Source organism: Oculina patagonica, chromosome 8, assembly GCF_052425735.1.
Source record: "Oculina patagonica isolate OP01 chromosome 8, crgOcupat, whole genome shotgun sequence".
NCBI lineage: Eukaryota > Metazoa > Cnidaria > Anthozoa > Scleractinia > Oculinidae > Oculina > Oculina patagonica.
Window position 1 is genome coordinate 34,176,387 of NC_135765.1, and position 14,027 is coordinate 34,190,413.

At 40.2% G+C, this 14,027-nt stretch overlaps 1 protein-coding gene across 1 annotated transcript; it reads right to left on the bottom strand.

Moving 5' to 3' along the window:
* Positions 1-284: 284 nt before the first annotated feature.
* Positions 285-6,860, bottom strand: LOC144662113 (uncharacterized). The gene is made up of 7 exons (XM_078522853.1): positions 6,629-6,860; positions 5,947-6,125; positions 4,900-5,152; positions 3,789-3,989; positions 2,647-3,195; positions 1,876-2,028; positions 285-1,264 (listed from the first exon to the last, which is right to left on the bottom strand). The coding sequence occupies exons 1-7, from the start codon at positions 6,837-6,839 to the stop codon at positions 609-611; spliced, it is 2,202 nt and encodes a 733-aa protein (XP_078378979.1). The 5' UTR covers positions 6,840-6,860; the 3' UTR covers positions 285-608.
* Between the last annotated feature and the right edge of the window lie 7,167 nt (positions 6,861-14,027).

Sequence of the window (14,027 nt, forward strand, 5' to 3'; positions counted from 1 at the left end):
TAGGGCTGACAAAAAGCGAAACACTTGCGTTCAGAGCCCTGTTGAATAGCATACTGGCGCTAGGCAACTGGTCCCTGGCTTATCGGAAAAGGGTTAAAATGGGGTTCATTCGGAAACTCAAACAACAAATTGCTCAGACGCCTTAGAAAAAACTCTTAAAAAATAACAAAAATTATATCAGTACAAGGTTTTTCTGACTTTAACTCTGTGAATCGAATAAAACCCTAGTTTGTGTCACTGAGCATTACTTTCAAGTGACACTGTTTATAATGATGTCATTTGTGTCACTGAGCATTACTTTCAAGTGACACTGTTTATAATGATGTCATATGGTACTGTTTATTTACTATGCTGTGCAAGATGCTTCTAACCTTGAAGTCCTTATATCAAACTATAGTATGTTACCATTCAAATGAAAGCTATCCAGAAGCGCTTTCATATGTTACTGTTTATTATGCTGTACAATGTGCTATTTAGCAGTGCTTTTATGTGGTTCAATTTGTTTATGAAAATTGCACTAATTTTTTCACAAGTGTTGGGAACTTTTGTGCGAGTGAAGAGATAAACAAGCAGACACCTTCCGTCCGATATCGCATATCTTATTCCTCTCATTCTTCCTCTTTTTCATTGTCAAACGACTGTGCCCTCATTTTCATCTCAGCAAACTTCAAAGATAGATTATGTTTAAAGCGAGACCAGCCAATGCCGCTGTAAGCCTTCGTGTTTCCCATAAACTGCCCATTCAAATTCGAGTGATGACAATCGTTAAACCACCATCCCCCCGTCAGGTCATTTGAGCAGCTCCCAGTCTTCCACTTGTCATTGTCCTTGTCTCTCGTGCTGAACATCATGTCGCTATGGTAACTCAAAGAGTCCCCGGATGTGCCGTTATAACCGCTGACCGTCATCTTGTACTTGTTTTTTTCGCTGTCCACCTTGAAGCTGTCATATCGTGCAAACACTTTCTTCCCGTTCCAGTCTTCAAGCTCGATTCGCAGCGACATCTTGTAAGCTGATGTAATGCGATGAATTTTGTCATTTCCAAGCCAGAAATTCCCTTTGAGGTCTCCAAAGCCATATTTATAGTCGTTCCACGTGCGATGGAAGCTCACAGACGCGTCTTGTCGTCTTTGGAACACAATCCATCCACCACTGTCCATCTCCAGATCACAGTACACTTCAATGTCAGTTTTTCTATCAGGGTTTATCATGTACACACCACTCATGTTATAGCCGGCATAAAGGATATCAACACAATCCCTCGCTTTAAAGAAAAAACAAATCCACAATAAATCTTCCTATCAAGCCAGGACGTTATCATGTAACATATTTTCGTTACTAGTCCTTACTGCTCCCCATACATAATTATTCTTAGTCTTTTTCTTAGTCCGTCGAGCCGAAGATGGCCGTCGGGGATTTGGAGGCAAGACGCGCGTCTCGTCCCAGTTTTTCCTCGCCTCTTTTTCCCCTTGCGCCCTTTTTTGGCTAGTGTTTTTTTTTTAAAGAAAAATGATGGACGACCCATAGTCTAGAAGGGGTTTTTATGTTTACGAGGTAGCTTTTCCCGGATTCCTGGAATAACAAGGATCCAAATTACCAATCATGACAGCGAGATGATCAGCCAATCATCGGCTGATGCGAAAAATGATCAAAGTGTTATAAGTTCTTATTGACCAATAAAAAAAATACATATACACGCAAGTGCTTCAAAAGTTCTCACGTGATCTTGTGTTCACGGCCGCAAGCCAGGTTATTCAGCAATTTGTTTTGCAAAAAGTCGTGATTTCAGCCAACTTCAACAAAACGGAATTCTTCACCGATACTTGCAGCGTAGAAACTGTAACATGGTCAGACATGTTAGAATGTTTAACTTACTTTGTGGTGGTTGTACACAAAGCTTCTGACAAGAATCCGAACAGCACTTCATGTCACCAAAACAGTCAGAGTCCAAAGTGCACTCGTCATCAGTCTGGTCTCCACAGACTTCAACCGGAAGGGGTATGGGGCAGATTCCTTCCTTGACACCCTCTAAAAACAGGCACAGAGAAACAGTTCACAAATTTAGATTCGAAAATGCTATTGTCCCCGGAAAAATATATATGTTATTCTTTGTAGAACCATGAGAAAGATTTGATTGAAATTTATTGACAAAAACTGCACGGAAACGTTTGTCACTATCGATCACATGTAACGCAACGATCACACGTCAACTACCGGTCACACAGCGTCGTGAAACGAAAACTTGTTCTTAAAAGACTAAGTTTAGTTAATGAAATTCAGTACTACAGAATTCTATTGCTGTGGGGATAGGCAAATTAACAAAACAATAAAAACACAAGAGGAGTTCAGGTTGAAGTGAATTTCACGCTTGAAAACCTTTTAGTAAACCCAGCCTGGTGATAACCAGCCCTGTGTGTAGGCATGTATAGACTGTGCCAGTAAATTGAGTAAAAGTTGCTCCCAGAATTTAAAGGGTTACTTGCCAAAACTATTGAACTATTTTATTCCGTATAACAGTTCTAAATTAAAAAAATTGGTTCGTTGTTCTTGCAGCACAAAACGTTGCTCAAACTCTTAAAGCCGTCAACTTGTGTGACAAAAAAAAAACATTGTAATTGCAATGCAAAAAAGCTATATCCCACTTACTCTGCACTACAGCAAGGTTCATGTCAGCGGTAATCTTTATTGTGCCACCCAGGCTGCTGGCAGTACAAATATACTTCCCAGCATCCCTTGGAACTAGTTGAGTGATCACCAAGGTCCCATCCTTTCGCACGGTTGCTCTCCTCTCAGGAAGTTTTGCGTACTCGCGACTCCACGTGACCAACAAAGTTTGGTCTCCCTGCGCGCTGCAGTTAACAATGAGTATGTCCCCTGTGTTTACGGCACGATTCTCGGGCGGCTTCGCCGTAAATCGTGGAATTGTAAGCACGACAAGTTGCATCATCTCTCGGGAACTGCCAACGAAATTCGTAGCTTCGCATACATACATTCCAGAATCCCCTGCGGTAGTATTAACGATGGTGAAATTTTCTTTCCTTGAAATGCTGCGACTCTCTGGAAGACTGTGGAAGACTCGAGACCACGTGATAGTCGGTGAAGGAAACCCTGTCGCGATGCAAGTAGGGAAGGTGAAGTCATTCCCCTTGATGACGTACATTGGTCGCTGGGATAGCGGCTTGATCCGAGGTGTTGCTATCGAGGAATTAGAATTAGAATTAAGCAAGGAACACATCAGTACAAAACTGTACACTCTACAACAATCTCAATAAAACACTTTCCCCACCTTTTTTGGTTGAAACGGTTGCAACTGTTAGGCCGTGTTCTTATCAACAGTTGGTTGCGCTGGTTGATGTTTTTCGAGTTGTATCGGAACACACTGATTTTGGTTGATTTGGGTAAAAGGACCGGTAAATATTGATCAACCGTTTCGTTTCATCAGGAAAAAGTTGAAAAAGTTCATTTGGAAAAAACATCATGTAAATCAAACTGTTTTAACTGAGTTTAATGCACGTTTGAAAAGCTGATCAGCCAATCTACCTTGCTGGCAGAGCCGCTTTGATCTTTCCTAGACAGGTCGGGATTGAGGCGACTCTGCTAGCAGGGTACAGCCAAACCAACCGATACTGCATGTAGCGGACAAAACCCTTACCAACCCAACAACGATCTGATATTTTTCCGGTGTCTGGATGTTGTCGTCTCTCGCCAGTCGTCACGCAATATTTCTACCCATTGCGTGACAACCCGAGCAACGTCTTTCTTACTAACATCATTCCTTTGATACTGACCTCTGACCACAAGGTCCGTGAAGGCCTCGGCTCGGGCAATGTTTGTTCGTGCGACACACTCGTAAGCTCCGCTGTCGTTGTACTGCGCATGCTTGATTGTAAGCTCTCCATCTCGGAGCACGCGATATTTAAGTCCATTCCGCAGAATTGTTCCGTCTTTTCGCCACACTATGACAGGTTTACGTTCATCTGCAGGTGAAACTACAGCAAAGTAATAAGACGATTAGATCTTTTCAGCAAAGAATAAACTTGTCGTTTTATTAGTGGCTCCCAACGAAAATCTAATAGAGAATGCTTCTATAAAATTACACTGTTTTGGATCCCATAGAGAATTTAAAATGAATTAGGAAGATGGCTCTGGCTGTGAATTGTCTGTTATACAAGAAGTGCGTAAAAGTCTTTGTTCTTCACTAAATGTGTCCGAGCAAAGTGTAGAGGAACTCGCTAAAACAACAGGAAGTACCCATAGACTACAAGGGTCTTTTTGTAGTTAGGCTGTTTATTTTTCTCTTTTCTGTCGATCTTCTGCGCTCTACTTTGCTGATCTGATCTAAACTTTACAATGCACAAGCTTTTTTATCTAGTAAAAGCTCATCAGTCATTCTAGCCAAGAGAAAACCAGTCGGGTGAGGCGGCTCGAAAAAAGTACTTCTGATCAGATGTGGATGTTCGCAGCTAACTTAGTAAGGCAAGCAAATTTTAACCGATCACAACTAGATAAACGACTATTTAAAGCGAGAGTTAACCTTAGATCTATATAAGGTAAGAAGTATTTAAGGTCGCAAGAAAGGCACAAACAAGTGAGGATAAAGACAAAAAAAAAGTTAAAACAAATCAGACCAAGGCTCGGACCCTACGGTTCTTTACCCCTCTCTGCTCGCCGCTCTCTTCTTAGTCTCCCTCACTATTGTTATTTGCAGTATTTCTTAAACTAATCTTAAAGTCTGTCATTTCGTCTTGTTTCCGAGGTCCAAAAATGTTACGGGAGCGCCTGACGAAGGCCAACTATTGAGTAAGACTTCAATAATCTTATAATTAAATAGTTATCAGACTTAGAGTTCTCAGACTAAGCAGACATCTATTTCTTAGATATCTGTGGCAAGGTACTTACCAGTCGCAGTACAGTGAAATCTCGCAGTCTGGTTTTCATTCACTGTTAAGATCGAAGGAGACACTAGAACTCGTGGGGACCCTCCTCGATGATTATCAGGCGTCTCCGACTGACCGGGTATTCCTGGAGGTCCTTGGGGTCCTATTTCGCCTTTCTGACCTTTAGCACCCGGGGCTCCCATAGCCCCGCTGTCCCCCGTGTCTCCTTTTTCTCCCTTTGTGCCGGGTTCCCCTGGGGGACCACGAAGACACATCTAAAATATCGATTAAAACAAACACCATTACTCACTAAATGTTGACTTAATTAGGATTTCTTTAGAAGACTTGGTTGTACAATGGCCGGCGCGGTGGACTTCGGAGTAGGCGATCCTGGTACGAAGTATGGCTGAGGTCACTACACTCTTTTTTTTTTTTTTTTTATAAGAATACAGTTTTTCCGACCCAGGCTGAATATTCTTATTTTTCTGCCGATTTTAGGCTGAAAATATTCTTATGAATATTCTTAGAAAATACCGTTTGACATTTCCGTTTTAGCAAGTATTGGGCAATCAATTGCAAGTGTTTGGTGTCCAGCGCAAAAAGAGCATTTGTCAAGGCCACATAGCCTGGGAAAATCCCATACTAATTTGGGGACATAATTAATAGGTATTAAAAATATGTAAAAAGAGAATTTAAAATACTTAGAGCTATATAAAATATTTATGAAAATACTCCTAGTCGTTTCATGCTGCGGAAAACTGGCATAAGCCTTGGCTTTGTAAGCAGGCCATTGATCTACCAGCCAGAGACATTCAACAATTTACGATGATATAACGGTAAGTAAATAAAAAGGCAATTTCAAAAATTCAACTGCCATTTATGGGGATAAAAGGCAATCGATTTTCCAGTTGACGTCTTCGGCGCAGGACGTTTAGAAAAGACGAGTCTTTGTTGCTACTGCTGAGAGGAAGTGGAGATAGCAAAACTAATCTATGGATTTTACCTCTTTTTATCCAGGGCTTTGGGAACGAGAGTGTAATAATACCAGCGATCAAGATTGTTTGCTTACCGAGCCAAGAGGTGACCTGCAAACTCGAGAATTCTCCTCTTTCATCTTCTCTAAATTATTCTTGATCTCATTTCTTATTTTAATCAGTTCGTTGGTTTGTTGGTTGTTGTTGTCTACTGCAAGCTCACTGCTTCCAGCACGGCGTCTCCTGTTAATGTTTTCAGGTGTGTCGGACTTTCCTTGAAATAAAATAACACGTCACTTGTATTAAAAGGCTTACTTTGTTGAATACTTACCTCTACGTGGCTGTGACAAACTCATTCCCTCATTTTATAACGTGCGCGAATTTCGAGATCTACATCTGATAACGTGACGAACTTAACAAGTTGGGCGGGCTGGCTCGGTCTGGGGGGATGGCGAGATTTTGGCAAATCTCAAATGTATGCCGTAGTCTTACAATTCTTCCTGTGTCAACTTTTAACTTTTCTGTACATAAAGATGTAGCAAAGTTCCTCTATTCCGTCGATTAAGGGTTCATTTGACGAGGCGCAAAAGAGTCTGGAACGAGTAAGGATACGTGTTTCCCTCGCGCTAACTCGCGCGTCGAGAGATTGTCAGTTCTAATAATGCGGGGTTGTAACTATCACTATCGTAGTAATACTAGGCTTTTCTCAGCCGATTTTTTTTGCACAATTTTGTAACAGTTTGCGCTACTGAAACAAACATTAATCATATTTCTTACCTTTGACATCAGCTGTATCTTCTTGCGACATGTCTTGTGCTCGTTCAGTACAGAGTCGTTCAACAGCAGCTAGCTTTGCGTCTTGATAGTTCAATTTCATTTCGATTCTTAAACATCCTGCTAGAAGCAGCGACAAAGTGACAGCATGAATAATCAAGCTAACGAAATTAAACGAGCTACAATGGCCCAGGTTGGATTTGGAAATCTGCATAGTCAAAATCACTCTAGACGAATAACACTACTCGCCGTAATAACACAAACAGTCTTTGTCAAAGGAAAAATTCCCGGCAACAGGCGGTAGTGTCTGATGAGTGACTGATAGCTTACACTGGTCACGACATCGTCACATCACGCTAGGTGTCACGCAACTGGACATGCAGTAGCTTTTCCAAAGCCGAATAATGTATAGAGCCCTGAAAAGTATTTTTTTTTTTTAAAAAATATGCGTCTCACTCGGGCTCTGTCTTCCAGTTCCACATAAATATTTCAATGGCTGAAGGATGACGCCTGTGACGTCGATTCCGCAGTTAAAGACTTTTCAGATGTTATTTTTACTGTAGCTCATTCTACCTTAACGGCTAAACTGGGTTGTGTTGGGCGAAAAAAATCGAAGCTTCCAAAGAGGAAGAAAAGAAAATGGTTTGATAAGTCTTGTTTTGAGTTAAAAAAGGAGGTGCTGCGCCTTGGAAATTTGACGTCTAAATTTCCTTCTGACCCTTTCTTACGTGGAAGGTTTTTCGTTGTAAAGAAAACGTTCAAAAGATGGTAAAATCGAAGAAGAGATTGTTTAAGGAAGCCTTACTTCAGAAAATTGCCAACTTTGAATCAAATAACCCCAAGGAGTATTGGGAAATGGTAAATGATTTGCGGCAACAATCAGCCCAACAAACAACAGACGCGGTGAACGCAGATGAATGGTTAGATTATTTTAAAAAACTATCTTCGCCAACTATTACTTCGAAAAGTGAGTTTGAGAAGTTGGTTGACTTTAACGTATCCAGGATTGCTGATTTCGGGAAGGTAAATGACCCAATTCTCGATGACGACATCTCTCTTGAGGAGATTCACAAAGCGTCTGTCAAATTGAAAACAGGCAAAGCCGCTGGAAACGATAGTATTTCAAATGAGATGATCAAGTCTAGCATTTTCATTCTCGGGCCCGCCTTAAAAATTCTTTTCAACAAAGTTTTAAACTCAGGCATTTTTCCTCAGTTGTGGTCAGTAGGATATATCTCACCCGTATTTAAAGCAGGTGATACAGGAGACCCTAATAATTACCGCGGCATCACCGTGTGCAGTTGTCTGGGAAAATTTTTCACATTAATTATTAATGAACGTCTTACAAAATATCTAGATGAGAATAATATGATATATTTGAATCAAATCGGTTTTCGAAGAAACTATAGGACGTCAGATCACATTTTTGTTTTAAAGACTCTCATTGACCTATATACAAAAAACGGTAAAAAAGTATACGCTTGCTTTATCGACTTTCAAAAGGCGTATGACACAATATGGAGAAATGGGCTGTTCTATAAACTGATGAAATATGGAATTTCTTAAAAAATAATTTTTTTACTAAAAAACATGTACGATAGAGTTGTTTCTGCGGTCAAAGTTAAGCATGGACTTAGTTCCTTTTTTCAACCTCTTATAGGAGTTAAGCAGGGTTGCAACCTGAGCCCAACATTGTTTAACTTGTTTATAAACGACATTGTTGATCTGTTTGATTCTAGTTGTGAACCTCTGCATATGATAGATTGCCAAATTAGTTGCTTACTGTACGCAGATGATTTAGTTCTTCTTTCTCAATCGGAAAGCGGTTTACAGAAGTGCCTTGATAGATTAAATAGTTACGTTAAGAAATGGCAAATGAAAATCAATATCAAGAAGACTAAGGTCATTATTTTTAACAAAAGTGGCAAAGTACTCAGAGGTGAATTCAAGCTTGGTAAACAACCATTACAAATAACTGATAGCTACGTCTATCTAGGGATTGTTTTCACAATCTCTGGCTCTTTCTCACTGGCACAGAAGAAGCTGTATAATAAAGCTACAAGGTCTTTATATAGTTTCCTACCAGAGATTAACATTTACAATGGTGCCTCTGTCACAACAATTCTTAAGCTTTTCGATTCTCTTATACAGCCAATCCTTTTGTACAACTGTGAAATTTGGGGTTGTTTTTTAAAATTGTTTGGGGGTAATTACGATAAATTTGTTTCCAAAGTTTTTGATGAACGAATAATCCCCGAAACTATGCATAATAAAGTATGCAAAATGGCTCTAGGGGTTCACTCCAAAGCAAGTAACCTCGCAGTAAAAGGAGATCTTGGACGCTTTCCCCTTCACCTCCTTATTTATAGTACAATTTTTAAATACTTTTTGAGACTTCTTACATTCTCAGAAAACAAAATGTTAAGTAGTGCTCTTGAGACAAACATTCATTTGGATAACACTGGTAAGCACTCTTGGTTTACCACTATTAAACACCTTTTGCGTTTTACTAACTTAGATGTGATGACAATAGATTTTTCAACTTTTGAAAGAAGTAAAATACCCAACCTGTTAAGGTTGTTTAAAAATAATCTTTCAAAACAATTTCAGGTTCATTGGTTGAAAAAAATAAATAAGGATAAATTAGATCCTTCAAGTGGAAACAAATTAAGTCTTTACGGCGAAATAAAAAACGAAGTTAGGTTTGAACCTTATCTAAGGATAATAAAAAAATGTCAACCAAAGAGTGGCGATAACCAAAATGCGGATTTCTAGTCATCAACTGCCTATTGAATCAGGTCGATACAAGAAGATACCTCGAGATGAGAGACTTTGCCCATTCTGTAAGACATCTATTGGTGACGAGTTCAATTTTTTGATGAAATGCACCCACTCATCATTTTCTCATCTCAGAGGTGTCTTCTTAGATCGCCTCTTTTCAATAAATAACAGTTTTAAATTTTTGAATTATAAGGCACTTTTTATATATATCTTAGCTATGTGCGATGAAAATATCTTGAATCTAAGCGCCCACTTTATCTGTGATATTTTAAACTGTTATAATGAATCACTAAAAGAACTTGAGGAGAATTTTTCCCTCACGACCAAGAGTTAGTTGTTAGCTTGTTAATGTTAATGTTTAGTTATTAAGTGTATTCTGTTGTAGTCCTGTGGAACTGAAATCTTCAAGTTGAAGATAAAGTCAATAAAGCATACATTTGTACGATGACTTTACGTTCAGTAAAAAGCAGTCGTTTCATTCCAGTTTTTTCCTTTTTCCCAAGTATGTTTATTATTTCCGTTTCTCGTATATGTACATTACATTTTATTATACTTCGGTGTCCGTGGCAAAAAATGGGAATGGGCTTTTTTGACCTGAGGCTAAGTGGGACGTAGATTATTTTTGGTCTGAAATTGAGAATAATCTGGTAACCACAAGTCTGTATTTTAAGTTATGTGTTTATTTCTCTTTTTAATGTTTTTTTCGTACGTCTCTAAGAGAAAAAAAGAGAAAAGAATAAATACCTTTGGTGCATTGGAAATACGGGTGGATTTTAGAGTTCTACAGGTCCGAAAATGAGTATGGAAAAATAAACCTTCCGATTAAGTGGAAAATCCTAGGACATGTGTCTAGATCTTCAGATGATCTTTACAAAAAATCTTCAGAAATACCGGCGGAAGACTTCTAATGATAACTCAAATATTTGTCGGCCACTGACTATTATCAAACGTTTTAAACAACGTTTGTTTGAAACTTATAAAGACGTTTCGGCCGAGAATCTTCGGCCTTCCTCGGTTTTGAAAAAAGCTAACGGCTTACAACGGTTACATTATGCGCGTGCGAGAGTGTCTCACAGAACACGCGTGACATGGCGAAAGCGCGCGATCGCTGCACGAGACTTTAAATGTCACACTAGCGACTTGTAAATATCGGGAATGTCAATTATGTTCATTTCCCGCGTTCTGGTCCCTTAGAGAATGCCATGCCTCAAGGAAGAGCCTCTTGTGATAGTCCGTCATCCTAGCCACGATGGTTGCCTGGTCGAAATCCATGTTGTGGTCGAATTCGTTCGCGTGTTGGACCACTTTTGAGTTGCTGTCACAAACATGAACTGCCCTTTTGTGTTTTTTTTTATCCTAGTTTGCAGGGCCCTGTCCGTTTGTCCGTAATAAACAAAATCGCAATCACTGCAAGCAATTTTGTAAACAACGCCTCTGGTCTGTGCCGCTGAAGGTTTGTCCTTCGGTCGTGGAAAGCGAGTACGCAAGACATTCAAAGGTTTATAACCTACTTTCAGGCCATTATCACGTAACGCTCGGGAGAGTCTCCCAGATACGCCTTTGACGTACGGGAGTACAACGAAAGTGTTGGACGTTGGTGTTGTGTTTGTGGTGGAAGTGTCGCTGTTATTTGGCTCGTGGTTAGCAGTGTCGCGGTAAGCTTTACAACTTTGAATGAAACGTAACGGGTAGTTGTTATCCTTAAGTACCTTGATTACGTGTTTCCTCTCTCTCGCTCGCTCTGCATTTGTAGTTGGAATTTGTTTGGCTCTGTTAAGGAGTGTATTAACCACTGACCTTTTGTGCTGCGATGGATGATGAGAATTATAATCAAGGTACTTGTCCGTGTGTGTTGGTTTTCGGTACACGCTTACTTGAACGTGGCCACGGACTCTGGAAGTTGTTGTGTCCAGGAATGAAAGCCTGTTGTCTTCCTCGATCTCCTTTGTGAACTGAATGTTCGGGTCGATGGAATTAAGGTGATCGTGGAACTCTTGCACATGGTCTTTTTTGAGACAAACGTGGCTGTCATCAACGTACCTATACCACTATTTTGGAGGATGCGCTGCGGTGGAGATTGCTCTTGTCTCTATGTACTCCATCACCAAGTTAGCGATAGTGGCACTCACGGGAGACCCCATGGCACAACCAAACGTTTGCTGGTAATGTTCTTGTTCGTAAGTGAAAAAACTGTTCTTTAAGACAAACTCTAGAAGTCGATGACGTTTGGAACAGAAATGTCTGTCCGTTCTGCTAGAGTAGTGTCCTGCAGTAATTTCTCACGAGTGATCCGTAGAGCTAGTTCTACTGGAATGGAGGTGAACAAAGCAATGACGTCAAACGATACCATGATCTCATCTTCTGCAATCGGTTGATCTCTTATATGCTGGGCGAACACAGCACTGTTCTTTACTGAGTATTTCCCCTCCAGTAGTGGGGTTAAGATGGAAACCAAATGTTTGGAGACGTTGTAGGTCGGTGAGTTGATGCAGCTGGTTATTGGACGCAGTGGTATACCAGGTTTGTGGATCTTTGGGAGGCCATAGAATGACGCTGGGGTGGCATCAGTACTATGGAGGCGGTGGTATAATCACAGGCGGCCCAGGCTCTCTCGTTAATTATTTGCAACGGTCGTTGTCGGTTCGACTCAAGCGATAGAAAAATATGCTTCATAAATTGACGAATTTGAGATCTTTCGTTCCTAAATTACAATAAACTGTAAGCCATATAAATAAAGATCACTTACCTTTGTTGATTGTCTGTTATTGTGTGATTTTGAGGGGTTTTGGGCAGACAATCAACAATAGGTAAGTGATCTTTATTGCCCCCGCAGGGTTTTGGCCCAGAGGCCGAAACCCGAGGAGGCATCATTGAAGTCCCCGCGTGTATATATATAAGGGATTAAAAAATAGAAAATATATGAAAAAATATACAAGAAATGTATGGTAGTACGCGAGGCGATCCCGATTTGAAGAAACTAGGCGCGCACGGTGGTCTCGGTTAATTTTGCGGCAAGCACGCAAGGAGTTTTGGGTGTTTTCGCCGCCATACTGCGAGCAACAAGCTGAAGATTTGCGACTCAAACGTCTCATAGCCTGCGTTGCAGACGAATAAAACCCCGAGGTTTTGTGAGATGTCCGGCTGCAACGCAGGCTAACGTCTCAAAGTTAGATAAGTTCGCTGAATTGAAAGACTCGTTTGTAAACCGCGATCGGTCAAACACAAATCACAACAGACCGAAAGACTTAATCACAATCAAAACAGACTACCCAGCTACAACTCACAACTGAGATTTGCCATTTCTCGACGAAACACACTCCAGAGATTATATTAAATTGTAAAAAAGATTTTACAAAAGGGATTGAGTACTGAGACTCGCGAGACGTTTTCGTCAAAAGAGGTGAGAAAATTTTGCCGCATCTTTGACAAGTCATTTGTCGAGACGAAGCCTGTGGTTTCCGCTTCAAGGCCAAGAAATTTTTATGAAAACAGTTAGCTCCAGTTGTTCGATAGTTGTTACAATCATTTTTTTCTTAGAAACGAATACGAGGACTTGACTATTTCCACCGAGAAAAAGTTACTACTCAAATCGATACCACTAGACACTAATCTCATTGTTTCCTTTCGTTAACTTTTCACTAATAAGCATTAGTTGTAAGATGTCTCACGGCTATAAAAGCACTAGAGTAAACATCCAAGAAAATTTCACATATTCACGCCAAAGACGGACGGTTAATAAAAAGTTTCCAGGCAGCCACAAAAAAGACGACATTTGCAAAATCAAATTCAAAGCAGGACTAGCCAAAAGCGGGGGCAATGTTAGTGAGAACTACTCCTAGTTTATATGGCTTACAGTTTATTGTAATTTAGGAACGAAAGATCTCAAATTCGTCAATTTATGAAGCATATTTTTCTATCGCTTGAGTCGAACCGGACCGTTGCAAATAATTAACGAGAGAGCCTGGGCCGCCTGGGTTTAATTTGGAATCCATCTGCTCAGTGTTTGGGTCATGAGTCGTAGGCCTTCGTAGCCTTCTTTGCACTTTATCGGAGGGTTGAACTGGAGACTCTTGGGGAGGATTTTCGCTCTGTCAGAGTGTGGTTAAACGTTAGATGTTCCTTTTGTTTGACGACGTTTAAAGATTTCCGCTCCAAGTCTCTAGCGATCTTTGCAACTTGTGAACCGTGTCGTGAACTAATTAAACGATAAACACTGAAATTCAGCAGTCAGGAATATTCATAACTCAAATATTTGTCTGTCACTGACTATTATCAAACGTTTTAAACAACGTTTGTTTGAATTCAAACAAACGTTGTTTAAAACGTTTGATAATAGTCAGTGACAGACAAATATTTGAGTTATGAATATTCCTGACTGCAATTTCAGTGTTTATCCTCTAATGATCTTCGGCTGTTTTCGGAAGATATTGGGTAAACTTCGCCCATTTTTGCATCTTCGTGATACCACGGATAACCACTTCATATCGAAGATGTTCGTTGTAACTGGCACTGAATAGTCTGAGTAACGAACTAAACACAAACTGTGGAAATATTATGGATGTCAAAATCCCATAAAAGATACTACTTTTCGTGCCTGATCGGCCGCCATCACTTACTACCT